At 42.4% G+C, this 27,182-nt stretch overlaps 1 protein-coding gene and 1 non-coding gene across 2 annotated transcripts; one reads left to right on the plus strand and one right to left on the minus strand.

Annotated features, from left to right (window-relative positions):
- Positions 1–11,790: 11,790 nt before the first annotated feature.
- On the plus strand, positions 11,791–11,864 carry TRNAE-UUC. Its single transcript has one exon. It is a non-coding gene; the product is annotated as a tRNA-Glu (tRNA).
- Positions 11,865–12,337: 473 nt separating this feature from the next.
- LOC124708498 lies at positions 12,338–15,730 on the minus strand. Its single transcript, XM_047240183.1, has 10 exons — positions 15,672–15,730; positions 15,513–15,561; positions 15,247–15,301; positions 14,261–14,342; positions 14,045–14,171; positions 13,839–13,952; positions 13,564–13,762; positions 13,350–13,395; positions 13,002–13,077; positions 12,338–12,891 (listed from the first exon to the last, which is right to left on the minus strand). Exons 4-10 carry the CDS (start codon positions 14,315–14,317, stop codon positions 12,593–12,595), a joined length of 918 nt encoding a protein of 305 aa, XP_047096139.1. The 5' UTR covers positions 14,318–14,342; positions 15,247–15,301; positions 15,513–15,561; positions 15,672–15,730; the 3' UTR covers positions 12,338–12,592.
- Positions 15,731–27,182: the final 11,452 nt, after the last annotated feature.

Genomic DNA, 27,182 nt, shown 5'->3' on the forward strand with positions numbered 1-27,182 from the left:
TAGTTCTCGCTCGTCCCGAGCGGAGTAAACGATAACAAAGATAATTTACGGAGTGACATGCCATCATAACCTTGATCATACTATTGTAAACACATGTAATGAATGCAGCGATCAAAACAATGGTAATGACATGAGTAAACAAGCTGAATCATAAAGCAAAGACTTTTCATGAATAGTACTTTCAAGACAAGCATCAATATGTCTTGCATAAGAGTTAACTCATAAAGCAATAAATCAAAGTAAAGGTATTGAAGCAACACAAAGGAAGATTAAGTTTCAGCGGTTGCTTTCAACTTATAACATGTATATCTCAATGATAGTTTGTCAATGCAAAGCAATATAACAAGTGCAATATGCAAGTATGTAGGAATCAATGCACAGTTCACACAAGTGTTTGCTTCTTGAGGTGGAGAGAAATAGGTGAAGCTGACTCAACATAAAAGTAAAAGAATGGTCCTTCAAAGAGGAAAGCATCGATTGCTATATTTGTGCTAGAGCTTTTATTTTGAAAACATGAAACAATTTTGTCAACGGTAGTAATAAAGCATATGTATCATGTAAATTATATCTTACAAGTTGCAAGCCTCATGCATAGTATACTAATAGTGCACGCACCTTGTCCTAATTAGCTCGGATTAACACGGATTATCATTGCATAGCATATGTTTCAACCAAGTGTCACAAAGGGGTACCTCTATGCCGCCTGTACAAAGGTCTAAGGAGAAAGCTCGCATTGGATTTCTCGCTTTTGATTATTCTCAACTTAGACATCCATACCGGGACAACATATACAACAGATAATGGACTCCTATTTAATGCATAAGCATTTAACAACAGTTATTATTCTCATAAGAGATTGAGGATTAGCTGTCCAAACTGAAACTTCCACCATGAATCATGGCTTTAGTTAGCGGCCCAATGTTCTTCTCTAACAGTATGCATACTCAAACCATTTGATTGTGAAAACCGCCCTTACTTCAGACAAGACGAACATGCATAGCAACTCACATGATATTCAACAAAGGTAAAAGAGTTGATGGCGTCCCCAGAAAACATGGTTACCGCTCAACAAGCAACTTAATAAGAGATAAAGTGCATAAGTACATATTCAATACCACAATAGTTTTTAAGCTATTTGTCCCATGAGCTATATATTGCAAAGGTAAAGGATAGAAATTTTAAAGGTAGCACTCAAGCAATTTACTTTGTAATGGCGGAGAAATACCATGTAGTAGGTAGGTATGGTGGACACAAATGGCATAGTGGTTGGCTCAAGGATTTTGGATGCATGAGAAGTATTCCCTCTCGATACAAGGTTTAGGCTAGCAAGGTTATTTGAAACAAACACAAGGATGAACCGGTGCAGCAAAACTCACATAAAAGACATATTGTAAACATTATAAGACTCTACACCGTCTTCCTTGTTGTTCAAAACTCAATACTAGAAATTATCTAGACTTTAGAGAGACCAAATATGCAAACCAAATTTTAGCAAGCTCTAGGTGTTTCTTCATTAATGGGTGCAAAGTATATGATGCAAGAGCTTAAACATGAGCACAACAATTGCCAAGTATCAAATTATTCAAGACATTTTAGAATTACTACATGTAGCATTTCCCGATTCCAACCATATAACAATTTAACGAAGAAGATTCAACCTTCGCCATGAATACTATGAGTAAAGCCTAAGGACATATTTGTCCATATGCAACAGCGGAGCGTGTCTCTCTCCCACACAATGAATGCTAGGATCCATTTTATTCAAACAAAACAAAAACAAAAACAAACCGACGCTCCAAGCAAAGCACATAAGATGTGATGGAATAAAAATATAGTTTCAGGGGAGGAACCTGATAATGTTGTCGATGAAGAAGGGAATGCCTTGGACGTCCCCAAGCTTAGACGCTTGAGTCTTCTTAAAATATGCAGGGGTGAACCACCGGGGCATCCCCAAGCTTAGATCTTTCACTCTCCTTGATCATATTGTATCATCTCCCTCTCTTGATCCTTGAAAACTTCCTCCACACCAAACTCAAAACAACTCATTAGAGGATTAGTGCACAATAAAAATTCACATGTTCAGAGGTGACATAATCATTCTTAACACTTACGGACATTGCACAAAGCTACTTGGACATTAATGAAACAAAGAAATTCATCCATCATAGCAAAAGAGGCAATGCGAAATAAAAGGCAGAATCTGTCAAAACAGAACAGTCCGTAAAGACGGATTTTATTGAGGCACCAGACTTGCTCAAATGAAAATGCTCAAATTGATTGAAAGTTGCGTACATATCTGAGGATCGCGCACGTAAATTGGCATAATTTTTTGAGTTACCTACAGAGAATTAGGCCCAGATTCGTGACAGCAAGAAATCTGTTTCTGCGCAGTAATCCAAATCTAGTATGAACCTTACTATCAAAGACTTTACTTGGTACAACAATGCGATAAAAATAACATAAGGAGAGGTTGCTACAGTAGTAACAACTTCCAAGACTCAAATACAAAATAAAAGTACTGCAGCAAAATAAACACATGGGTTATCTCCCAAGAAGTTCTTTCTTCATAGCCATTAAGATGGGCTCAACAGTTTTAATGATGCACTCGCAAGAAATAGTAGTTGAAGCAAAAGAGAGCATCAAGAGGCAAATTCAAAACAAATTTAAGTCTAACATGCTTCCTATGCATATGAGTTTTGTAAATAAACAAGTTCATGAAGAAAAAAGTAACAAGCATAGGAAGACAGAACAAGTGTAGCTTCAAGATTTTCAGCAAAAAGAGAGGTGTTTTAGTAACATGAAAATTTCTACAACCATATTTTCCTCTCTCATAATAATGTCCAGTAGCATCATGAGCAAACTCAACAATATAACTATCACATAAAGCATTCTTATCATGAGTCTCATGCATAAAATTATTACTCTCCACATAAGCATAATCAATTTTATTAGTTGTAGTGGGAGCAAATTCAACAAAGTAGCTATCATTATTATTCTCATCAAGTGTAGGAGGCATAGTATAATCATAATAAAATTTACTCTCCATAGTAGGTGGCACCAAAAGACCACTATCATTATAATCATCATAAATAGGAGGCAAAGTATCATCAAAGAAATTTTTTTCCTCAATGCTTGGGGGACTAAAAATATCATGCTCATCAAAACCAGCTTTCCCAAGCTTAGAATTTTCCATACCATTAGCAACAATGGTATTCAAAGTATTCATGCTAATATGTTCCATGGGTTTTTTAATTTTCGGATCAAACCATCCATGTCTTAAATCAGGAAATAGAATAAGAAGCTCATTGTTGTCCATTATGCCAAACTAGTGTAAACAAGAAACAAAAAAATGCAATTGCAGGATCTAAAGGAAATAGCTTCGAGCACACACACAACGGCAACAGAAAAGTACTTTACCTGGGACCGGAGTGTGAATGCCTTTACCTTTCCTCCCGGCAACGGCGCCAGGAAAAGTGCTTGATGTCTACGGGTGCTTCTATTCTTGTAGACAGTGTTGGGCCTCCAAGAGCAGAGGTTTGTAGAACAGCAGCAAGTTTTCCTTAAGTGGATCACCCAAGGTTTATCGAACTCGGGGAGGAAGAGGTCAAAGATATCCCTCTCATGCAACCCTGCAACCACAAAGCAAGAAGTCTCTTGTGTCCCCAACACACCTAATAGGTGCACTAGTTCGGCGAAGAGATAGTGAAATACAGGTGGTATGAATAAGTATGAGCAGTAGTAACGGCGCCATAAAAGTGCTTGCTGGCGTGTGGTTGATGGTGGTAATATTGCAGGAAGTACAGATGCAAGTAAACAGATAAACAAGCAGCGATAGCGATATTTAGGAACAAGGCCTAGGGATCATACTTTCACTAGTGGACACTCTCAACATTGATCACATAACAGAATAAATAGATAGATGCTAGACTCTACACCCTCTTGTTGGATGATGAACACCACTAACTGTGTAGGATTACACGAACCCTCATTAACAAGCTCCACAATATTCGATGTTCATGTTTAAATAACCTTAGAGTGCATGACAGATCAACATAACCAAACCAAGTACTAACATAGCATGCACACTGTCACCTTCACACTACGAAAGGAGGCATAGATCACATCAATACCATCATAGCAATAGTTAACTTCATAATCTACAAGAGATCACAATCATAGCCCACGCCAAGTACTACACGATGCACACACTATCACCATTACACCGTGCAGGAGGAATAAACTACTTTAATAACATCACTAGAGTAGCACGCAGATATATTGTGATACAAAACACATTGCAATCATAAAGATATATAAATAAGCACTTCACTATGCCATTCATAACAGTGAATAAGTATTCTGTGAAATATAGCCTAAGAGACCCACACGGTGCACATACTGTCACCTTTACACACGTGGGACAAGGAGTCTCCGGAGATCACATAAGTAAAACCCACTTGACTAGCATAATGACATCTAGATTACAAGCATCATCATATGAATCTCAATCATGTAAGGCAGCTCATGAGATTATTGTATTGAAGCACATAGGAGAGAGATTAACCACATAGCTACCGGTACAGCCCCGAGCCTCGATGGAGAACTACTCCCTCCTCATGGGAGACGCAAGCGTTGATGGAGATGGCGGTGGTGTCGATGGAGGAGCCTTCCGGGGGCACTTCCCCGTCCTGGCGGCGTGCCGGAACAAAGACTCCTGTCCCCCAGATCTTGGCTTCGCGATGGCGGCGGCTCTAGAAGGTTTTCTTTGGTTTCGTCGAACGTAATAGGGTTTTCGCGACGGAGACCTTAAGTAGGCGGAAGGGCAGCCTCGGAGGGGTCCTGGTGGGACCACACACTAGGCCGGCGCGGCCAGGGCTTGGGCCGCGCCGCCCTACTGTGTCCCCACCTTGTGGCCCCACTTCGTTTCCCCTTCGGACTTCTGGAAGCTTCGTGGAAAAATAGGACCCTGGGCGTTGATTTCGTCTAATTCCGAGAATATTTCCTTACTAGGATTTCTGGAACCAAAAACAGCAGAAAACAGGAACTGGCACTTCGGCATCTCGTCAATAGGTTAGTTCCGAAAAACGCATAAATATGACATAAAGTATGCATAAAACATGTAGATATCATCAATAATGTGGCATGGAACATAAGAAATTATCGATACGTCGGAGACGTATCAGAACCGTTGTCTCTACCGTGGCAGGTTGTAGAGTAGTCCTAGGCATGTTCGAGGAGTTGTCACCTTTTGTTGGCAGCATGAAGAGACTTTTTCTGTGTTGGCAGCATGAAGACCTTTTTTTTGTGTTGTGCGTGTCTTTCAGCATCCCTTCTCTATGATTGATACACCTTGCAAGGTATATTTTCACAAACTTTTTGTTGGTGTAAGAACCAACTTGGAGTATTACACGTAGCAATTTTTGGGAGATCTTCCGTTGAAATCACTGAATTACATTTGCTGCTACATCTAACCTTTGGTTGTTGTAAGTTTCATCTATTGTCCCTTGGCTCCAGTGAATATCTTATTTTAAAAAGTTAAATCATGTAAAGTTTGACTAAATCTTTACAAAAAATCATTAACATGCAAAATAAAAATTAATGTATTCGTATGATATCTATCTAATATCATATTTGTTGATATATTTTTCTAAAATTTTAGTCAAATATATTTGGTTTGACTTTTTTTAGAAAAAAGATATAAGCATTATTCATTGAAACAGAGAGAGTAATATCTAGCTGCTGAGCATTTCAATTGTGTGCATGTGCAAAACTCTTTGTTGATATATGTTGCTTGCAAACTATTTGAGCAACGTAAAAAAGTGGCTTGCAGGTAAGTCACTCTTCAAGTTATGTTGATTTATAAGCATTCGTTAATTTGCTTGTTAATAAATATAATGTACACATATGTTTACCTTTTGTACTGTTAGTGTTATTTTTCTTTAGTCGTCACGGCACGCACTTGGATGAGCATGAAGCCAACATGTTATTAATTTGGTTGCCGATCTCCATTGCACGTCTTCATCCAGATTCCAGACCGATGTGCTTGCACGATTTGCGTACAAGCATGTACTCCGTTGCCAAGACTCAAGAGCATTATCACATTCAGAGAAACTAGATTTTATTGTGCGCCTTGGCGCACGATCCCGTGAAGTTTGTGTCAATGTTTATTTTATATACTACAATTGGAAACATCGATGATAATTAGCATTAAGTAAAGAGTGAATAATTATCCGATAGGCATCAGGTACCGTCAGGTTGCACATGTCCAATGTCTATAGTGTGTACTAATAGGGCATGTGAGGAGCACCTCTTATATCACCACCATTCCATTGCCATCCTGTGTGAACACTGAACACCAGGTCCGCAGTGATTGTGTGTCGATGCTCGTTCATCTTCATGCCCTTCTTCCATCCCGGATTGACATGGATCTTCAGGATCTCTTCCCCTAGGATTGTCCTGCAAAGCTACCATGAATACACATTAGTATTTTGTTTTGTGCACAGACTCATTTGCTCATTTTCAGTAAATAATTCAAAATGATGAAGCGCGCCAAAATTTAGAGCATGCTGAATAATTCTTAACACTGTAAACCAAGATCACATGGCTGAATTGTTGGGCTGAATCAGAACAGTCATTGCACAATGAAAAAAATCTTGCTTCGTAGACCATGAACAACTGCAATGACCTAAACAAAATTTATGCAGAAATAAATATTTGGCTGCAAAACAAGCTCTACCACCTTATTCAGATTAGAAAGTATGGGTTCGTGTCCAATAAACCTGTGCGAACTGAAATAGCAAGTTCGTTAGGAAAGAAGAACAGAGAAAAAAATATTTGAGCCTGCTAGAGGTAAACTGAGAGCGAGACCTGAGATCAAGTGTAGGTGCACCTATCGTTTAGTCAATCAAACCAAAGGGGGAGGCAAAGGGACAAGGCTAGCTGCGGGAGAAGACGACGAGCCGCTGCAATATCCATCCCGGCGACATGTTCTCCGCTGTGCTCAGGACGAGGTCGTCAAGCAAGGATGGAGAAGGCGGAGCCTGGCCAACCACCGGGCCCACAATGAAGAGGTCTCAGCTGCTCGGCAGCGGCCCTAGTTTGTCGAGTACATATGGAATCAGCAAAGAAAAAACTGGGTACAATGGTCGGGATTGGCCTACTATTGCAGCTAGTTTGTGAGTAGTATATGCTCCTAGTTTCTTGATGTGATTCTAAAAGTGCGGAAAGGAAAAAGTCATTAGAACGCAATAACACAACATCAGCATGATAATCCAACTAAATTCGTAGGATACTTGCTTCACTTCTTGTTACACGCATTCTACAGAAGGAAATTTTGCTTCAGTTAAGATATAAAACTAACCGAATGGAGCTCGTATGACCTTGGAGCCATCTTCGAAGATGGCTTGACCCTAACCAGTGAAGTAGAAATAATCCTTTCCCAATAGAACAATGATTTCATCCGAAACATAAATGAAGCAAACGCCTCACAACAAATGTAATTATATTATAACACATTGCATAAATATTACATTTTCAGTGGGTAGAAGGGAGATAACTCATGACCTTAGATGAAGATTAAAAAACATGAGCTCATAGCCGCCCTCTTCTCTTCCCTATCCACTCTTCATTACCACATCAGTGACACCCGCTGTCGAACTTCGAGGGCACACTACTACCAATGCTGAGCAACCAGTCAACCACCGTTCCTCACCACATTGCTTAGCATCCTCCTAGATGTGTGTCATCTCATCAGCGCTGCAAGAAAATCAGAACCTAAAAGTAGTAGTAATTATAGCATGCACCACAAAACAACCCAGAAAAATTCAAGAAAATAGGTATCTCACCATGTGCAAACTAACGATTGAAATCCATAAAGTGAAAGAAGAAAGAACCAAAGAAGAAAACAGAAGAAACATAAAGAATATCGCCTGCGCTAAATGCTCCATGCTGTTGTGAGCCATCCTCCAACAACCAGGGGAGAAGAAGAGGATGTCATTGGGCTTCCCGCCGTCGGTGTTAGACTCGCAGGCTGCGATAGGACTCGCATGTCATTTCTGAGCCGTTCGTCCATCCGTGAAATAATATATATCTGCCTAGTTCTAAATCATGACAAAATATCGCACTAAGGATCTGAATTTATAAACAATTTTATCAGTTATAACATGAGCAAATGCATTTTGAACAAGGCAATGAACACAAAATATTACATGTCAACTGGAAATAGGCAAAGAAACAAAACCATCACCGTAATAATTTACGACCGGGACTATGCTAATTGCTAACAAAAAAATCCTACGTCAGAGCATACTTCAATTCCCAAAAAAACAATACAAGACGGATAGAATATGGCATTTCTATAGTTTCGAGTCAAATAATAAACACTAAGAACTCTAGCTTTTCTTGTTTCAAGTGAGCAAGATATTAATAAAATTATGTAGTCTCAAGCACACAACTAATTGACCTGAACACAACGTGGATGATACTGTATGTCAAAAGTCGGAGAGAACATGTTAATAATATCCTAATACTAAAGATTTTGCAGTATCTTCTTGCACGGACTTTCTATAGTTTCGAGACAAATAATGAACACTAATATCTATGGTATTTCTTTTTTCAAGTAAGCAAGAAACTAATCAAACTATATAGTCTCAAGCAAAGAACAAAGGGATCTGACCACAACGTGGATGATAAAAATCGGAGATAATGTTGGACTATTCTGTAGCAACACATCAAAAATGATTATTTGACCAATTTCCAGTAAGTGATTGATTATAAATAATTGGTGTCAAATAACTCACCAGATGCCAGCAAATTATTATCCTCCTAGTCCAAATAATTGTATAACTCAGTACAGCCTGAAGTGTTCAGTCTTTGATCCCAAGCGAGCCTACTTTGGCAATTAATATTCCATTTCAATAACAAATAGATATACTCACAACAACATGAATACATGATGCACCCATTGAGATACTGAAATTGCAAATGACAACATTCATAGCTTCAAGAAAACTGTTCTTTCGTGTATAGCACTGGAACTGAGCTGCAAAAAGACAAAACCATGGTATCTTTACGTCAGAGTGTATACTGATGAGGTAAGAGCACTTCTACATGTTGCATATTAGAAATTTCACCGCATAATTTCACCAGCAAAACAAGCTAAAGCACAATGCATATATTGGCACACCTTGCTTAATCATGTATACGGCGTAGCATAGATATATATAATCATACATAGACACAAATGGGTAAATCAAATAAATATGACGTGGTAAAGAGAGAAGGTATTATATATTACAATTTTCACTGCATAATTTCACCAGCAATTCAAGCTAAAGCACAATGCATATATTAGCACCTTGCTAATCATGGATATTGCATAGCATAGATATACATAATCATAAAACATAGACACCAAGGGGAAAATCAAACAAATAAGATGTGGTAAAGGAAGAAGGTAGTACCTAGTCAGTAAATTGTTGGAAGAGATGCACATAAGAGCCTTCCAACCAAGGCAATACATTTTTTAAGTAGTAAGATTACTGGGGGATATGTCCAAATCTTGATTACCTTCTTAACTTGAATTGGCAAAAATACTTAAATCAGGTTAAGCCTCCCCAAATCATCAAAAGTCAATACTTTTGCCACCCCAAAATCACATGTTTCAGACAGAAGTCATCAGCAATTTTAAGTACTTCATAGCCCAGGTATTTTTCCTAATCAATATTACAGAGCATACTTACCAATTCATATATTTTGGTCCTTTGAAAGAATTATGTTTGAACACTGGAAAAACACAATACAGTATAATACATGGTGAGTAACCGAATATGCTTGACTGCTTTTCCGTAGTACATAAATAAAGGTTATGAATATATAACTTTCACACGACAATGAAGGATAGGAAGCAAGTAGTCAAGTGCCATTAGGATCTGCAGAAGGCATACGGAAAATTTCTGTTTACACGGAAAAATGGACACATCAAGGAGTAAAAAAAACATTATTCACAATCTGCAGCTACTCGAAATTACATATTACGGACTAATTAACCACCTCTTCCAAGAAGTGGTCGCGGTTAGCCTTTTTAATGGCCTCTAACCTATAAAATGAAATAAAAATAACCAAAGTATCGTTATAGGTTTCAAATATAATTCAGAGATTACTTCACAAGTTACTTGCATGTCTCCTCCCTCAGAGTAACCGATCATGAGGAACACATAGCGCTCCCCAACAAAAGCATTCATTTGAGGAACATACAAATCATTCAATAGGATCACCCAAAAATGCAGAGGGGACAAGAGCAAAGATTGCTTCAGGATCCTGCCAATATGCAAGCCAGGAGAAGCGAGGACCATGCTCACCTTCCCCACCCAAGAATCTTTAAATTCACAATCTAAGGGCACCTTACTTTTGCAATGAGCACCATCTGTATGAACAAAGTAGTGAATTTTGCTTGTTCATCAAAAGTTCAAACCATCATTTAGCAAACAATCTAGCTTAAATAATGATATGTCACATGACATAGATGGGATAGAGGTTGTTCAGGAGAGTACGAGACCTCTTGGAGTGCGAATCAACGGTATCCCGACACCGACGGGCTAGCCAAATTCTTCAAAATATGTCCGAAACAATCCATTCTTCGGAGGTTCTTGAGACAACTCATACCGCAGAGAGTCTATACATATAGCATTTCATCCATATATGCAGGACAAAAGGTTGAATATTACCGGAACCGCACTAACCTCTTCCTCTCATTTCCCTCGAGCAGCCGCTCGTGCTTTAACGTCATCTTCCGTGTCCACATTCACATACAACACGTACATGCGAGCACGGACAACGAACACGCATGAACGGTGCCGCCAACAGTAAAAAACTCGGCGGATCCGGAGGGGAAACTCACCGGGCGGAGCACGTCCCGGAGGGCCGCAAGATCTCCGTCGCACCGTCGGCCGGCGACGCGTAGGAGGGCGAGCAGGCCGAGCACCTCGTTTTACCTCTAGGCGGCGGCCTTGCTTATCCGTCTGCCATCCCCCGCGGCAATCTCCGCCTGCAGCTGCTGCTACTGTGGCGTCCGCGAAGGAGAAGAAAACCATGCCCGGCGCACTGAGAAATCGCGGCGGCGGCTCACCGGAGGAGGCAGACGGATGGGAGAGGGAGGGTCGCGGGAACTGGGCGGTGGCGGCTAGGGTTTCACACGGTTTCCCTTTTACCCAACGCGGTGAGATTTTACGAGGCCACGGAGGCGGCGGGCCGCAAGGCGGGCGGCCAGGCAGAGCTCCTCCGTGGGCGATGTGGGGATTGGTGGGAGCTAGAGGAGGAGAGGCGTCGCGAGGGAGGAGACGAATGGGGAGAGGAGTGGGCGACGTGGGGATTGGTGGAGCGCTAGCGAGACGCCGGGCCGAGCGGGCTTTTACGACCCATGGATAAAAAGTGGGTCTGTGGGAGGGCCTCAGCGCCCTGGACGAACGACCGGCCGAGATCGCGCCACGTCACCTCGATCGAACGGCCAAAAATTCAAACGCCTGTGAGAGCCCCATGGGGGTGCAGCAATCATACCGTGGGATGCTTCTCATAGCATACGATATGACAATAAGTGTTGTACTAACTGAAAGTTGCACATTTGCTGCTACTGAACTTTAACAGATCCTGATACTTATCATGCACACAAAAAAAATGTAAAGTAAATTTCTATGACTAGTAAGCCAAAAACAAAGTATTTTGAAATAGAAGTTAGGAAGAAACAAACACTGCCTTACGCTATAGGTAAGTACAGTATCCACTAACGTCAACAAGTCCATCGTCGTCCAGCCCGGTTAGGATACCTGGCTTTCACCCAGGCGACCCGGGTTCAAATCCCGGCGATGGAGATTTTTGTTCCTTTTGCACCTGGCCCGTGTAATAGCCTCAGCGTATTTTAATTTCTTTTTTTAGTATGCTGCGAGTTTTTGTATTTTTGTTCCTTTTGCACCTGGCCCGTGTAATAGCCTCAGCGTATTTTAATTTCTTTTTTTAGTATGCTGCGAGTTTTTGTATTTTTGTTCCTTTTCCACCTGCCCCGTGTAATAGCCTCAGCGCATTTTAATTGCTTTTTTAGTATGCTGCGAGTTTCATTGTTTTGCTCTGGAAAAGTATATCAACAAACGTAAACAGCATTGTATTTTTGCTCTTTTTCCACCTGTCCTGCTTTATGCCCTCACCATATTTTAATTTATTTTTTCTATGCTGTGAGTTTCATTATTTTTGCTCTGGGAAAGTATATCAACAAACATGAACAGCAGAACCTTAAAGAAACTACAAATGATGACTGCCATATCTACATGGAGCGCATCAGTGGCACATGTAAATAGAACTATAAAAGCATGTAAAATGCTACATTCCAAGAATCAGAAGACCACATACATGCTACATGAAAAAATCGCCAAATTAGAACTATTTATGGAAGTTTTTCCTTGCAAACAATGTTATGGTAATAAACGGTTTCAAGATCCCACGTCAGCCAAATGACTGTGATCGATTTCATGTTGCCACACCATGGCACGAGCAGGGATACAAGCAGAACAGCAGAACAGCAGTACTTCAGTCTAATGGAAGCTCCTCATTCCAGCAGAAGCTGATCTAACTCATCAAATCCATCGTTTTCATCGTAGAATTCTCCTGAATTGTCGTTGTCAATCACCGCCAGTTCAGCGTGGCTATCATTTTCATAGGGGAATTCTTCTGGCTCGTCATTGTCAACCACTGCCAGTTCATCACCAGGAGACACACCAGTGTTCTGGTAGAATTCTTCCTTCTGGGCATCCCACTCTTTCACGATTTCCTCTACCCTGTCGCCCAGCAGTTTGTCATTCTGAAGGATGTGCTTGGCATTTTCCACATCAACCGTTTGGCTTACCTCTACCAACGTAAACGAGAATAACAAAAGGATAGCAGTAGGTCATTGACAATACTAATAATACTAATGAAATTCCAGATAGTATAAGAAGATGATGGCAACAGATAAACACCTGTCAACGCCAATTCTTTGGCTTTAGCATAGTCCATTGACAATTTCTTGATGGTATCAAGTTCAAGCTCCTCACCCTAGATGCAGATTGATGTGTCAGTAACATAGAATGATAAGAGTAACATCGCTCAGAACACAGCAATACTTTATTCAAACTTAACCGGAATGGTTACAGCATGCGCCAACCAGTACCATTGGCAGAAGAGAGGGGGATAGGCAGGGAGGTAAAACAAAATAAATGATAACAGTCAGCCTATGCGGCAATGTCACCTAAATGTGTTAAATGAATCTTAAAAGAGACCATGAATGGAAATAGAAGCAATGATATATGTAAAGAGACTAAACTTACCAAGTCAGTGTGTGTGTATCTCCCTATTTGAGTATTTGCAAACAACCTGCAGCATAAATATAAAATTCAGAATATTAGTACTCCAGTAATAAGTAGTGTGTTCTTGTTTGCACACAGAGAATATAACGATGGAACAGCTTACTACCCTGCAAGAAGAAACACACAATGCTAATGATGAAGACCAGACAGATGGTAGAGCAGAAAATTCACGTACTTGTCACAGGCAAATTTCACCCGTTTAGTCTGGAATGCATTCAATTCGTCAACCTGCTTGGCCCCATGGTCACCAAGCAAATTGATGAATCCAAACAAAAACATGCCTTTGTCTAGCATCCTTTTGACAAGTGATGGTACAAGACCAATTCCTCTCTGCTTAGCCTCCGTGATGAACTCTTTGAGTTGCTTGGACTCCTCTGTTGCATGACATATTCAGCGGATTAATCTTCAAACTTCAATAAGCCTTAATTTAGTGAAGAAAATATGCCTTACCAAGAGACAGATAAATTTTGAAGTGTGGCTTGTATGGTTGGCACTCATAAAGACAGTAAAGGCAGTAAAGACCTGCCAACCTTTGAGATAGAGAAGTTTGGGAAGCCATATGGCCTACATACACAACAAAGGGAAAATACATCAGTTGTGCTGCAAAGAAGATTACCTGTGGGTAAAGTACCAATTCCTAGGAAACCATAGCTTACCTATACAATGCAAAAAGAGGGACTGCATGAAAACACCCGAGTTGGTCTTGGGTCGGCCTTCATAGATATAAGAGAACTTCTTGGCCATCCACGCTCTCTTGAAATCAGTGAATGACGTGCAATGTTCCTGCCATACAGAAATGCAAAGGATGCTACTTATTTAACATATGGTATGCACATGACACAACTAGATGAACTGCGTGAGACAAAAAAGACCTTGGCATAATCATCTAGCAGCTCGTCAATATCCAGCTTGAAAGGAGCAAGATCCATCCTAAGGTTGAGTTCAAATGTGAATCTGAAACCAGAAAGAGCTATTAACTTCAACAGCAAAGAAAAAAAAATGTAATACAGAAACAGTCATCTTCTATCAGAGAACACCACGACGAGAAAAAAAAGGGCCTGAATCATGGAGCGATACTTTCTGCACTAATGTTCTTCCTATCACTGGACTTTTCAGCTGATTTTCCATCCTACCTTGTGTTCTCTACCTACATCACCTTCTTATTGATTAAGCGGCATGAGCAACTCTTTTTTTTCAGGATTCCAGTGGCTTTCAAAAAGCACTTACTTTTAGCTTTCAATGTAACAGTTGAGTTAAATACATCTTTACAAGCAGTAACAATGGAAAATTTAATAAAAACTAGTAAGCAGTGGCCAAGACAGTATTAGAGCAAGCCACGGGCCAACAACTAAGTGCCTACATAATACCCAAAAAAGAATTCTCATGTTGAAGCATGAAAAAAGGCTCGATTGCACAATGAATGAGGAATTTGAACTCAATTCTTAGTGAATGTAATGGCTCGATTGCACAATGAGTGAGGAATTTGAACTCAATTCTTAGTGAATGTACATGCAACTTCTTACAGATTAATTCTATTGTCTACATGCAACTACAAGTTACTGTATGTCACTCCAGAAAAAATAGCTCCGTGTAATGTTGGAAATTACGCATCACAAGTCCAGCATTAACGTTAATCTAGTAGCAGAAAGAACTAGTACACACTTCTGATAGAGATAGTAGCACCGTTAAAACCCAGCTAAATGAAGAACTAGCACACACTTCTGATAAATACAAGTTGGAAACCATAGCCATACAACAAAAAACTTAGAAGCCACAGAAAAATGGCAGCACATGAGCATCATTGAGCGTACAGCACATGAAAAAATGGCAGCAGGGGACAAGAGTACAGCGAGCGTACCTGCCACTACAATATTGTCGAGCTGACTGCCAAAATAATTAATCTAGAAAATATCCTGTAGACAATATGTTTGTTAAGTTTGCAACAGCATGCATGACTATAGTAAATCTTAAGTTGATATTACAAAGTTTTTCGTATATGTATAAAGAATTATTCATGGTGATGTAATGACCTCTTCATTTCAAAGAAAGTGGTGGCATGCATATACATTCCCACTAGAAGGAGGACAGCAAAGCAGCAAAACAGGGTAGAAAACAGATTATGACCTTGGATGTTGCCTACTCGCCTCCTTTGTGTAATCAGCAACGCCCAGGTCTATGTACAGAAGCAACAAGATTAGATGGATGTGCACTTAGAACAAAGCAACACAAGTTCAATAAACAACCAACAAGTGAACGGGAAAGGGAATGAAGATTCATACATACATGAGATAGGTGTTGCTCTCCCTTCTCAGCACAGCCTTGTCACAACACCAGCGAGCTGCAATCATTCAGAGGAACATTCAGAGTTCGAAATACCAGCAGAGGTCAAACAAAGTTTACAAGATGGCACATAAAGTGCTATAGAGAAAATACAAATAACTAAAAATACTGCACATAAGATCAAGAACCCTGGTCAACTTGACCTCCCGCAAGAACAGAGTTCAGAAACAAAGATCAGAGGAGACAGTGTTTTGGCGCTGCGCACAACTTGCAGCTTTTCTTGTTCTTTCTCTCCCGTTTATTCAAGAGATCGATCGTGTCTGTAACAAGATGCCCACAAGCAGACGTGACATCCCACGTCCTGGCTACCGACATTACATCGCTTCGATCGGATCGAAGACTAAATCAAAAGGAAACGAGCTTACCTGATCCTAGGAAAATAGCTGAACTTCTAACCGATTAAACTGACGAACTGAACCTCTAAAACTCAACACTTATTGAGTAACACACTAGATTAACTAACAGTCATTAATTGCAAAGTCTAGTTTCTTTCAAGTAAGAAAAGGTAATTTTAGTTATGTTTGGATGCAGCGAATTGGGCCTGAAATTGAATTGGATTGGGAATTCCAAATCCAAGATGGGAATGACTTCCAATTCGAATTGTGTTGTTTGGGTGTTCTTGGAATTTGCTGTTGGGATAGATGGAATTGGATGATTTGTTGACCATCGTTCACCTTTATACATTCGTAAACCATCGTTCACTGCCTCCACGATCAGCTCGACTTGGAGACGGCCAAAGAGAGGCCACCAGCCGCGGCCGTTACCCCTACCGTCGCCGTTACCCCTACCACCAGGTCGCATCTAGGGTTAGGGGAACCGGCGAGGACGACGACCGGTCGCATCGAGGCTCGGAGGAGGGCGGAGATGGGGAGAGGAGGGCGGGAACCGGTGAGGAAGACAAGGGCGGGAGTGGCTTACCGGAGCAGCCGCCGCCGCCGCGGCCGGGAACCTCCACGTCGCGTCGGGCGGAGCAGGCCGAGCTCCGGAGCTTCCCTCGCTCTCTCGCGAAGGGACTGAGGAAACTGTACGGGCGGGACTCGTTTCCGTGCGATTCCGAGCGGGAGTGGATGCGCGGGAAGTAAGCTCGGAGTTGGATCTAGTTAGAGCATCTCCCACAGCATTTGTATATTTGCCTAAAATTACTAAAAACTGAAAATATAGCAATTTGGTTTTAAAAGACAGCTCCAACAGTTTTTGTACAAGTGGTCCCCTCACCAATATTTGTAGCAAACTTGTTATATTGGCACCTTCACTTGGTATATTTACAAAGCCCAGAGACACTTTGTATACTTGACGAAACGAACGCGGGAGCAGCAACTACTGCTTGGGGAAACTTCCCAGCCTTCCTCCCACACGACGCCGGCGCCGCACGGCTTTCTTCACCGCCGCCGACCCACAACCGTCGATGTCCCTCCTCCTGGGCCTGTTCCGCGCTGGCGCCCACAGCCTTGATCCCTTGCCGTGCCGCCCGAGCTCGATTTCGGCTGCTCCCGTGTTGCGTCGCTCGAGCTCGATTCTGGCCGGTCGCGATTGATTCTGGCCAGATCGAGGGCCATCGGCACCCTTTCCGTCGATCTAGTTGCCGGTCGTTGTTTCCCACAACCTCCCACGGTTGATTCCTGTAATATCCTAGAACATAGGACCAACGAAGGGTAGATTTAGAAATGGGATGTTCATCGTAAAACGGGAGAAATTTTCGCGTCTTATTACATAAAACCTAAGAGGGATCGAGGTTTCTCTCTCGTTGCTATTAGGGTAGAGCAATGTGAGTGTTATGAATTTCGACATGATCTCTTTTGACCAAGGAGCCGTTGTCGACCAAGGAGAGTAACTCCCTGTGCTATATATAGCACAGTGGTTTAGAGATAGGATTGGATCATTCAGAACAACTAGAAGAACAGCAAGAACGGCTCAAGAACACACCAGTAGTGTATTCCCATAGATCATTCAGAAAATCAACCCAAAACCAAACCAAACCATTCATAGATCATGGTAACTTAAGGCAAGAGCTAGGAGGTGAAGGGTTGTTGATAACAATTCAGAAGCACTGCACCAACACAAAATAACCATCTAGGAGTTAAAACAAGGTATAAATCATATTGAATTGATCTCATGATCAAATCCATCATAAGCATGCTCATAAACACACTTGGTGTGTAGCAGATGCTCCACATGGTATGTCATCACTTAATACCAAGTGATGCTAGGAAGGAAGAGACCAGACCAAGAACTAGGAATCTAGTTACTGGATATGCATAAGTAGATCTACAACTAGCCATCCAAGACACTAGAACAACTAGAACAGTGGCCAACTAGTTACCTAGCACCATTTGGTGTATTAAACCATCAGATCAACCCAGTTTTCATCAAAAGTATCCACAGGGCATTCATATAAATGATTCCCAACTGTGGATATTGTTTATCTTTTCATAAAATCCACCAGATGGCCAAATAAGATGCAACCAAATTCAGTAGCAAGCTACTGAGGTCACAGTACAAGCCTATCAAGCAAACTAGCCACACAGGCAAGTTTGTCTTTATTACCATGATGGTTCAGACAAGCAAATCCATTTCAAAGTATACTGAAATCCATATAAGCAACTATTAAAGAAAATGAATCATTACCAACACATGGTTCATCAGTTATAATTGGCAGAATTTAACATATTGCAACAGCATGACATGCACAGGAGGTTTACTGAAGCGATTGCTTCAGTAAAGCACACCAGGCTCCAAAACCATTTTACCAAGTGATACTGCAAGCACAATTAGCCTAATCATTCACTAAGTATGCACTTAAGCCATTGGTAAAGCACCAATAGCATCACAAGGCATTCAGATAGATAGTCACACACCAATAGGCATCACAGGTGAACCAACTGGCAAACAGCAAAGGCTGGCAGGCTTAGTCAATGGTTAGAGCAGCAGCCAAACAAATCATAGAGCCTAGCCACTAGCATATACTTATCCAAATGGATTAATTGGATCATGTGCAGGTCACAGAAGAGCACCACAGGCATCACAAGTGTCAGGCTGTTAGCCACTGCTGACAGCAAAAGCCACCAGTAAGCAACTAAGTAGCAGCAAACCTAGACAAGCATGAACATGGCACCAGTAAGCCTAGACATGGCATCAGGATAGCATAGCAAGTGCAACAGGAAGCAGAAGAATAGGCAATAGATATACCAATACCAGTAACATTGGAGCATAGCAACAATAGCAATGAGCAGCACAGCAGCAGCACATGATTGGCCAGTGGCCAGTAATGGCTTGGCTGGCCAGAGCAAACCAAAGAGGAAGGAAGGGATGCAAAGGGCATCAGGAGAGGTGTTCCTGATGATCCCAGGATCATCAGGAAGCAAGGAAGAAAATGATGAACAACAAGATCATGGAGGCGTACATAGAGGTGACAAACATGAAGGAGAAAGGGGGAAATCTTACCTATCCTGGAAGCAGAGGCCACAGCATGGCGACGCAGTGCCCGCGTGGCCGCAGCAGCTGCGAGTCCAGGGTAGATGTCGGCGTTACGCCGACGAACCAACCACCGCAAGAACATCACCCTAGGGACGAGGGCACAGGCGATGCCACAACATCACCCGCGCCAGGTCAGTCCCAGGCACGCGCGAGCGTCGACGACGGCGACTGCATCTCGCCGGAGACACCAAATCACCGGAGGCGATTCGTCTCCAGATCCAGCACAGAGGCGATCTGGAGCAGGAGTAAGCAATCAACGAATCCTTTCGGATGGATTGATAGAGCGTCGCATGGGGGTTCAAATGCGACCGGTGGCGTGGCTAGAGGAGGCCGGAGTGAGCTGGTGCGCGGCGGCGATGCCATCGCCACGGAGTCGTCAGAGCTCTAGGGTTAGGGTTAGGTCGAGCGCGTGAGAGAGAGTGAGGGGGCCGACGCGGTCAGTTCGGACCGAACCGGTCTGGTCCAACCCTAATGGGCTGATCAGTGGGCCCAGGGGGTATTTTGGACATTTGCCCGAGGTTTTAAACCAATTCAAATTTAAATTCAAATCCTACACTATAAAAATTGCCAATAAATCCTAAACAACTCCAAAAATTCAAGAAAAATATGAATAAGTCATAGAAAATATTCCTTAACCAAAATAAAATATGAAATGCAATAAACAATGAGAATTCAAGTTAAAGAATTTTTGATGAGAATTGTAAATTGAAAATTCAAATTTGCAATTTGCAATTTTCCTTGGATATAAAAATCAAGGAAATTCCAAATAACTTTGATATTTTCAAAATCCAATATTTCAGAAAAGAGAAATATTCTATTATTCCAATCCTTTTCATTTAAGGTAAATATTTTCCAAAGGAAAATTCTATTGATCCTAAATCTTTTCTTTTACAAGAAAACAGTATAAGATTAATCTTAAAAGATTATAAATTACTGCCTAAGGCATAAATATTCAAATAAAACCTAAATCATGCAAATCTTAATAAGTACTTGGGGAAAAGGGATTCAACATAAAAATTGCAATCATGCATGCATCATTTGGATTTTATAACATTGTCCTTATCGCACAATGATGCTTCTTTTTAGAACCCGAGGTCCAGGTTCCATCCAAACCTTCGAACTGCATTATCTCGCAGTCACCAGCCAAGTTCACTCTTGCTCATGTCATATTAATTATTTTCTATAAATTTACTCGCAAAGCAATATACTTATCATTCCTGCACTGAAAATAAAATGTTACTTTTCCAATTATGAATTTGACTATGTGGTAGACAATGGAATCATGGTATGTGTTATTGGTGGAGGTTCCATTGCAAGGGTTCTACTTATCTAGGACTAATCACCAATGTCGTCTAGTGATTCTAGCATCGTACATTTCGCGTTAACCATGAGATCTATAATGGTTGTGGAGAAGTCAGCTGTATCTTTTTCCTTCTGCATATCAACGAACTTGATAGAGCCTGGCTGGGTGTTGTGATAACACTGCAGTAGGTTGGGAAATCCTTTAAAATCCCCATACATGTGGATGAGAGCGCTCTACCGTCTATGATGGATTGTGAAAGGATCGTATGCCGCACCTAGAGGGGGGGGTGAATAGGTGCTAACCAATTTTTAGTTCTTTTTCAATTTAGGCTTGACACAAAAGGTAAATTCTCTAGATATGCAACTAAGTGAATTTACCTATATGACAAGGATATCAACTAAGCAAGGTATAGCAACGCAATAGTAGATAGAGTGGGAAAGAGGTAACCGAGAGTGGAGCACGCGATGACACGGAGATGATTCCCGTAGTTCCCTTCCTTTGCAAGAAGGTACGTCTACGTTTGGAGGAGTGTGGTTGCTACGCAAGCCAAACCAACAGCCACGAAGGCTTCACTCGGATCTCCCGTGAGCAACGCCACGAAGGCCTAGCCCACTTCCACTAAGGGATTTCCTCGAGGCGGAAACCGGGCCTTTACAAAGTTCTTGGGGCACACATCCACAACCAAATTGGAGGCTCCCAAATCTGTAACAATACAACAATCAACAACAACACATCAACAACAAATCAACTAGGGAACCAAATTGGAACACTAGCATGAGATCCCTCAAACAAGAGAGGGGGAAATGAAGAACGCTTCGGTGAGGATGTAGATCGGTGTCTTCTCCTTCGAATCTCCAAAGATCAAGAGCTTTGGTTGGGGGAGGAAGGAGATCTTGCAAATCTTGAGTTTCTTGAGGTGGCTCTAATGGAGGTGGCTTGGCGATTTCTTGTGTAATGATTGAGCAAGCAACCAAGGTAGAAGAAGGGGGTATTTATACCCCTCTCAAAAATGAGCCGTTGCTTGCTTCCGGGGGCCGGATAATCCGGCCTAAGTAAGGGCCGGATAATCCCCCCCCCCGATAATCCGGCCCTCGGAAAAAAACCCTGACAAAAACCCGCCAAAAGTCCGGCCCCATGCCGGAGAAGCTTTCTTCCAGTCCTTAGCCAAAATCGGGGGGCGGATATTTCCAAAATATCCGGCCCGGATAATCCGGCCACGGTACAATACCGGGACATTATCCGGGCAAATGTCCGGCCCCCATATCGAGCAGCAATTCCTCGAGGACTTAGCCAAAACCAGGGGGCCGGATATTTCAACAATATCCGGCCCGGATTATCCGGCCTGGCCAATCTTTTTCTGATGACTTTTGACAGACGATCAAATCCAACACACATGAATAATTATCTATGTAATTCCTGTACCACTTAATCAAACATTAGTGTATCACATATATTGACATCAAACACACAAAACATAATGCGAGAGATGTTCTTTCAATCTCCCCCTTTTTGGTGTTTGATGACAATATACGGATTTGCCAAGGAATCACAATAGAGACAAGCATGATGGCAAGACATAGAGGCACTCCCCCTACATGTGTGCATATAAATAATTTGCATTTGAATACAAATACACAACACATAGGAGTATGGTGCCTCAACACAAGAGATATCCAACATGAGCTCTAACAAAAGACATTGACACATATGAAGTTGAGATAGGAAGCAAGAAATCATACCCATGTGTAGATATATAATGCGGAGATATAGCATCACACATACTGTAATATCCTTGATCTCAACAAATAGAAATCCGAAAACCATAACAATGTCTCACACCACATAGCACATAGTTTTGAACGGCACACAAACAAACCAAATAGTTCAACTAAAGAGGGAGCACAAGCAATATAAGAATGATAAACGCATATGCTTGTGCCCAAACCATGCAAATCCCCGAGAATCCTAATAGAACACTTCTCCCCCTTTGGCATCGAGACGCCAAAAAGGGGACAAGCGCGATGCTACACGTCCCATGGGAATCACTCGTGAGGCATGATCATCATCGGACTCGTATGCCTCTTCCTCTTCTTCCTCATCGTTGTCGGGTGCATCCGGAGAGCGGCGAGAGGTGTTGGATCTTTGAAGGCAATCATCAAGATCACTCCATGGAACCTATGCTCGAGTGCCATCCACCGTAACCCTGGTGAGCCGGAGGCCGAGGCGGGGGTCCTTGATCACCACTGAGCTTGTGAAGAATAACCGCCTGAGTATGCTTAATCTCAGAACGCTCTCGGCTAGCTGCATAGTTCTCCTTATGGATCTCAATGTTCATGCAAAGGATATGGAGCTGGAACCAACTAAGCCGGGTGACTTGCTTCCTCATAGCCGGGACATCACGATGACGAGCAGGGGCATAACCACTAGAACGAGCATCACCCATGAAAGAGTCAGGAGCAGGTACAGCTGAAGAGACTGGCTTAACCTTGTAGGCCTTCTTGACATGGTGCTTCACCAAAGGGTACCCACTCAAGTCTTCACCAACCACAGCAACAGTGTTGTTGATGAGAAGCTGAATGTAGGGAGCATAGGGTATGGAGGTCCGGGAGACCATGGCATCATGGATCTCATGGAAGATAAAGTCCATGACATCAAGATTGAAGTTCCGTTCCTCATTTCCATCACGAGCACACTTATAGCCGAGGTGCATAAGGTTCACAAGGACCCCCGGAGAGCATCATTGTTACCACCACTTGGGCAAATGGTTGCCCGAAAGAACCGAAGCAGCTGATTGTATATGGGAAGCAGCCCCTTAGTATAACCAATTTTCCCTGCTGAGGTATAGAGATGCACAAGAGCATTCTTATCTGTCTGTTGTGGTCCATGAAGGCGACGACCCCCATCAACAGGAACTCCAAGAAAACCAGCAAATTGGCATAGAGTGGCACCGCAGATGAGTGGAGCCAGCCATCCATTCCATAGTGTGTTCCTCATCTTTCTTGATTGCCAAAGTGGCAAAGAATTGCTTCACCATATCTCGGGCTATAGTCACATTGAATCTTCATGATATCATGCAAACCTAACCTTCCAGCTACCCGGATTGCATCTTCAAAGTGATTGTTTTCAGCCGGAATGTCCACATCGATAGCTTGCATGGGTCTCGGATTCTTCATGGGCTCATAGATGTCCTTGTAGATGAATTCCTGCTCAATGCACCGAATCTCCTGCCCTCAATCTCTTCATCCCTTGGGACATCTTCATACCAGCTTCTTCATGCGAATAGCGGAATAAGAGACCGGGTCCATGGCCTTGTAGTTCTCCCTCACTTCCTTGTTCTTCTGCCTTGAGGTGACGGACTTGCGAGGTGCATTGGTTGCAAACTCGTCACTAGATCGATCATGCCTTGAGCGTCTCCGACCACCCCGAGAAGCACCACCTGTGAGAAGCAAAAGGCGGGTAGCAAAGGAAAGGTAATGCTCATAAGTCATGTAAGATACAGTAATGTACTCGAGAAGCATGCTATAAGTCGGTACAAATCTAGACATGATAGATTGAAGCAAAAACTGCAGCGGCGATGAAGCTCCAGGCCGGATAATCCGGTGTCCCCTGGGGGCGGATAATCCGGCCTGGCCGGATAATCCGGCCGGCTCGAGGGGCGGATAATCCGGCCCTGCGAGATAAGCAGTTTTCCAATCAAAAGCTTGTCTAAGACTAGATCGGCCTCATAGCATGCAAGAGGAGTACACTACAATCGATTTGGAACAACTAGACACCAATTCCACCAAGAAAATAGCACATATAAAACACAACATCTAGGGTTAGAGATTGTGAATCATACCCACATCCATTGTGGAAACCGCTTGGAGGAGAAGGTAGCTAGGGGGGAGATGCACCCGATCCACCCAAGAACTCCGAGAGGGGGCGGACGGAGCGTCTCCGGCAAGGAGGAGGAGGTCCGGCGATCTTGAGAGGAGAAAGAGAGAGAGAGGCGTGTGGGGGGAGGTGTGAACCGTTTCCCCCCGTGGCCTCGACCTCAGCCCTTTCAAGATCTGCCCAGGCCGGATAATCCGGCCCTAGCTTAGGGCGGATAATCCGGCCGGGCCGGATTATCCGGTGTCTCCTGGGGCCGAATTATCCGGGGTGCTAGAAAATTCCAGAAACACCGGGAATCCGGCCCATCTTTCGTTGGTTATTTGCAAGACCCATATGTGATGCAATAATGTATCACGTCACATGTAAGGTACAAATTTACCAATAAGATGGAGCCACCTAGATCATCCGACCGAACCACCTCAAACTCCAAGTTTTTACCAAACATGACAAATGAGCAAGATGGAAATGGCTTATAGGGGAGAGTAGGCTTAGGTTTTAGAAGATACAAACTGTTGATGGTACATGGTCACTCAAGTTTGCAAGATATGAGCAAATAAGGCCAAACTAGAGTGATTTCCCATAAGAACACGGAGTTGTCAAATAAGAGGCGATAAGATCCAAATAACTCCAACTCTTCACAAAGAAGAGTGTGGTGGCCTAGGCCACCATGTGTGAGTGTTGTGACATGGCACCGCGAAGATATATCTTGGGTCCAAGTCACTACTCATCATTGAAGCTCACATATCAACATATGATATAAAGAGAATGATTTCTTAATGTTGGCATTATGGGGGAGGGATAGCTCAATAATTTAAACCGCACTCCCCTATTTCCATGCCCACATCTAAACCAAATAAAGTTTTGAGACGAAGGTGTGTTTGCAAGATGGTCAAGCTATACTCCTTGAATCAATGATATTTAGCTCATTCCTCAAATAAGAGAACCTTGCTTCATCAAGAGGCTTCGTGAATATATCGGCAAGTTGATCTTTGGTAGGAACATAGATAAGCTCAATATCACCCCGGGCAACATGATCCCTAATGAAATGATTCCGGATCTCAATATGCTTCGTTCTTGAATGTTGCTCCGGATTATAGGCAATCTTGATGGCACTTTCATTGTCACATAATAGAGGCACTTTGTCACAAATGACACCATATTCCTTTAAAGTTTGCCTCATCCATAACAATTGAGTGCATCCACTTGCGGCGGCAACATATTCGGCTTCGGCGGTGGAGAGAGATATACAATTTTGCTTCTTAGAAGACCAACACACCAAGGACCTACCAAGGAATTGGCAAGCCCCGGAAGTTGATTTCCTATCATCCTTGTCACCCGCCCAATCCGCATCGGTATAACCATTGAGAATAAAAACTTGAGCCTTTGGGGTACCAAATACCATATCTTGGGGTATCAACCAAATATCGAAAGATTCTTTTGAGAGCCATCATGTGGCTCTCTTTAGGAGAAGCTTGATACCTTGCACACACACCAACACTCAACACTATGTCCTGGTCTAGATGCACAAAGGTAAAGCAAGGATCCAATCATGGAGCGATATACCTTTTGATCCACCTCTTTACCATTGGGATCTAGTGCAAGATGACATTTGGTAACCATAGGAGTGGCCACACCCTTCATCTCGGTCATCTTGAACCTCTTGAGCATGTCTTGGAGATATTTTGCTTGGTTGATGAAGGTTCCTTCCCTCAATTGCTTGATCTCAAAACCAAGGAAGAACTTCATCTCTCCCATCATAGACATCTCAAACCTATCGGTCATAAGCTTTGAGAATTCATCATTGAAAGCTTTGTTAGTAGATCCAAATATAATATCATCAACATATAATTGGCAAACGAAAAGCTCCCCATTGACTCTCTTAGTAAAAGAGTGGGGTCGATTAGCCCAACATCAAACCCACGGTCTACCAACAATTCCTTAAGGTGCTCGTACCAAGCTCTAGGAGCTTGTTTGAGACCATAAAGTGCTTTATCAAGCTTGTAGACATGGTTAGGAAAGTTGAGATCCTCGAACCCCGGGGTTGCTTAACATAAACCTCTTCATGCAAAGGACCATTAAGAAAAGCACTTTTCACATCCATTTGTTGTAACTTAAAGTTATGATGCGAAGCATAAGCAAGAAGGATACGGATGGACTCAAGGCGAGCCACGGGAGCATAGGTTTCTCCAAAGTCAATACCCTCAACTTGAGAGAACCCTTGAGCCACCAATCTTGCCTTGTTCCTCACAACATTTCCAAACTCATCTTGCTTGTTCTTGAAAATCCATTTAGTGCCTATAACATTGCGGCACTCCTTAGGCTTCTTTACTAAAGTCCACACTTTGTTGCGCTTGAAGTTATTGAGTTCTTCATGCATAGCTTCCAACCAATCCGAATCTTCAAGGGCTTCAAATACTTTCTTGGGTTCCACTAAGGAGATATAAGCATGATGATGGCTAAAGTTCGCCAATTGCCTTCTTGTGGAAACCTTTGCCCTTACATCACAAAGAACCTTGTCATGAGTGTGTCCACGAAGCTCGAGGTTCCTTTCTCTTCTTGCTAGACGATGGGCCTCGATATCCTCCTTGGTCTTTCTAGGCCTTGGAGGTGTCACTTGATCAACTTGATCATTTGGGTCCCCGTCTTGACCTTGAACTTGAGCTTCCTCAATTGCTTGGGGTTGCTCAATCTCATGTGCTTGATCTTGAACAATGTTCGGAGAAGGGCAAGAGTTGATTGGATCCTCATTGGAGCCATTATGAATGATTGGTTGATCTTGACCTTGATCTTGTCCTTGATCTTGC

This window comes from Lolium rigidum, chromosome 4, assembly GCF_022539505.1.
Source record: "Lolium rigidum isolate FL_2022 chromosome 4, APGP_CSIRO_Lrig_0.1, whole genome shotgun sequence".
Taxonomy (NCBI): Eukaryota; Viridiplantae; Streptophyta; class Magnoliopsida; order Poales; family Poaceae; genus Lolium; species Lolium rigidum.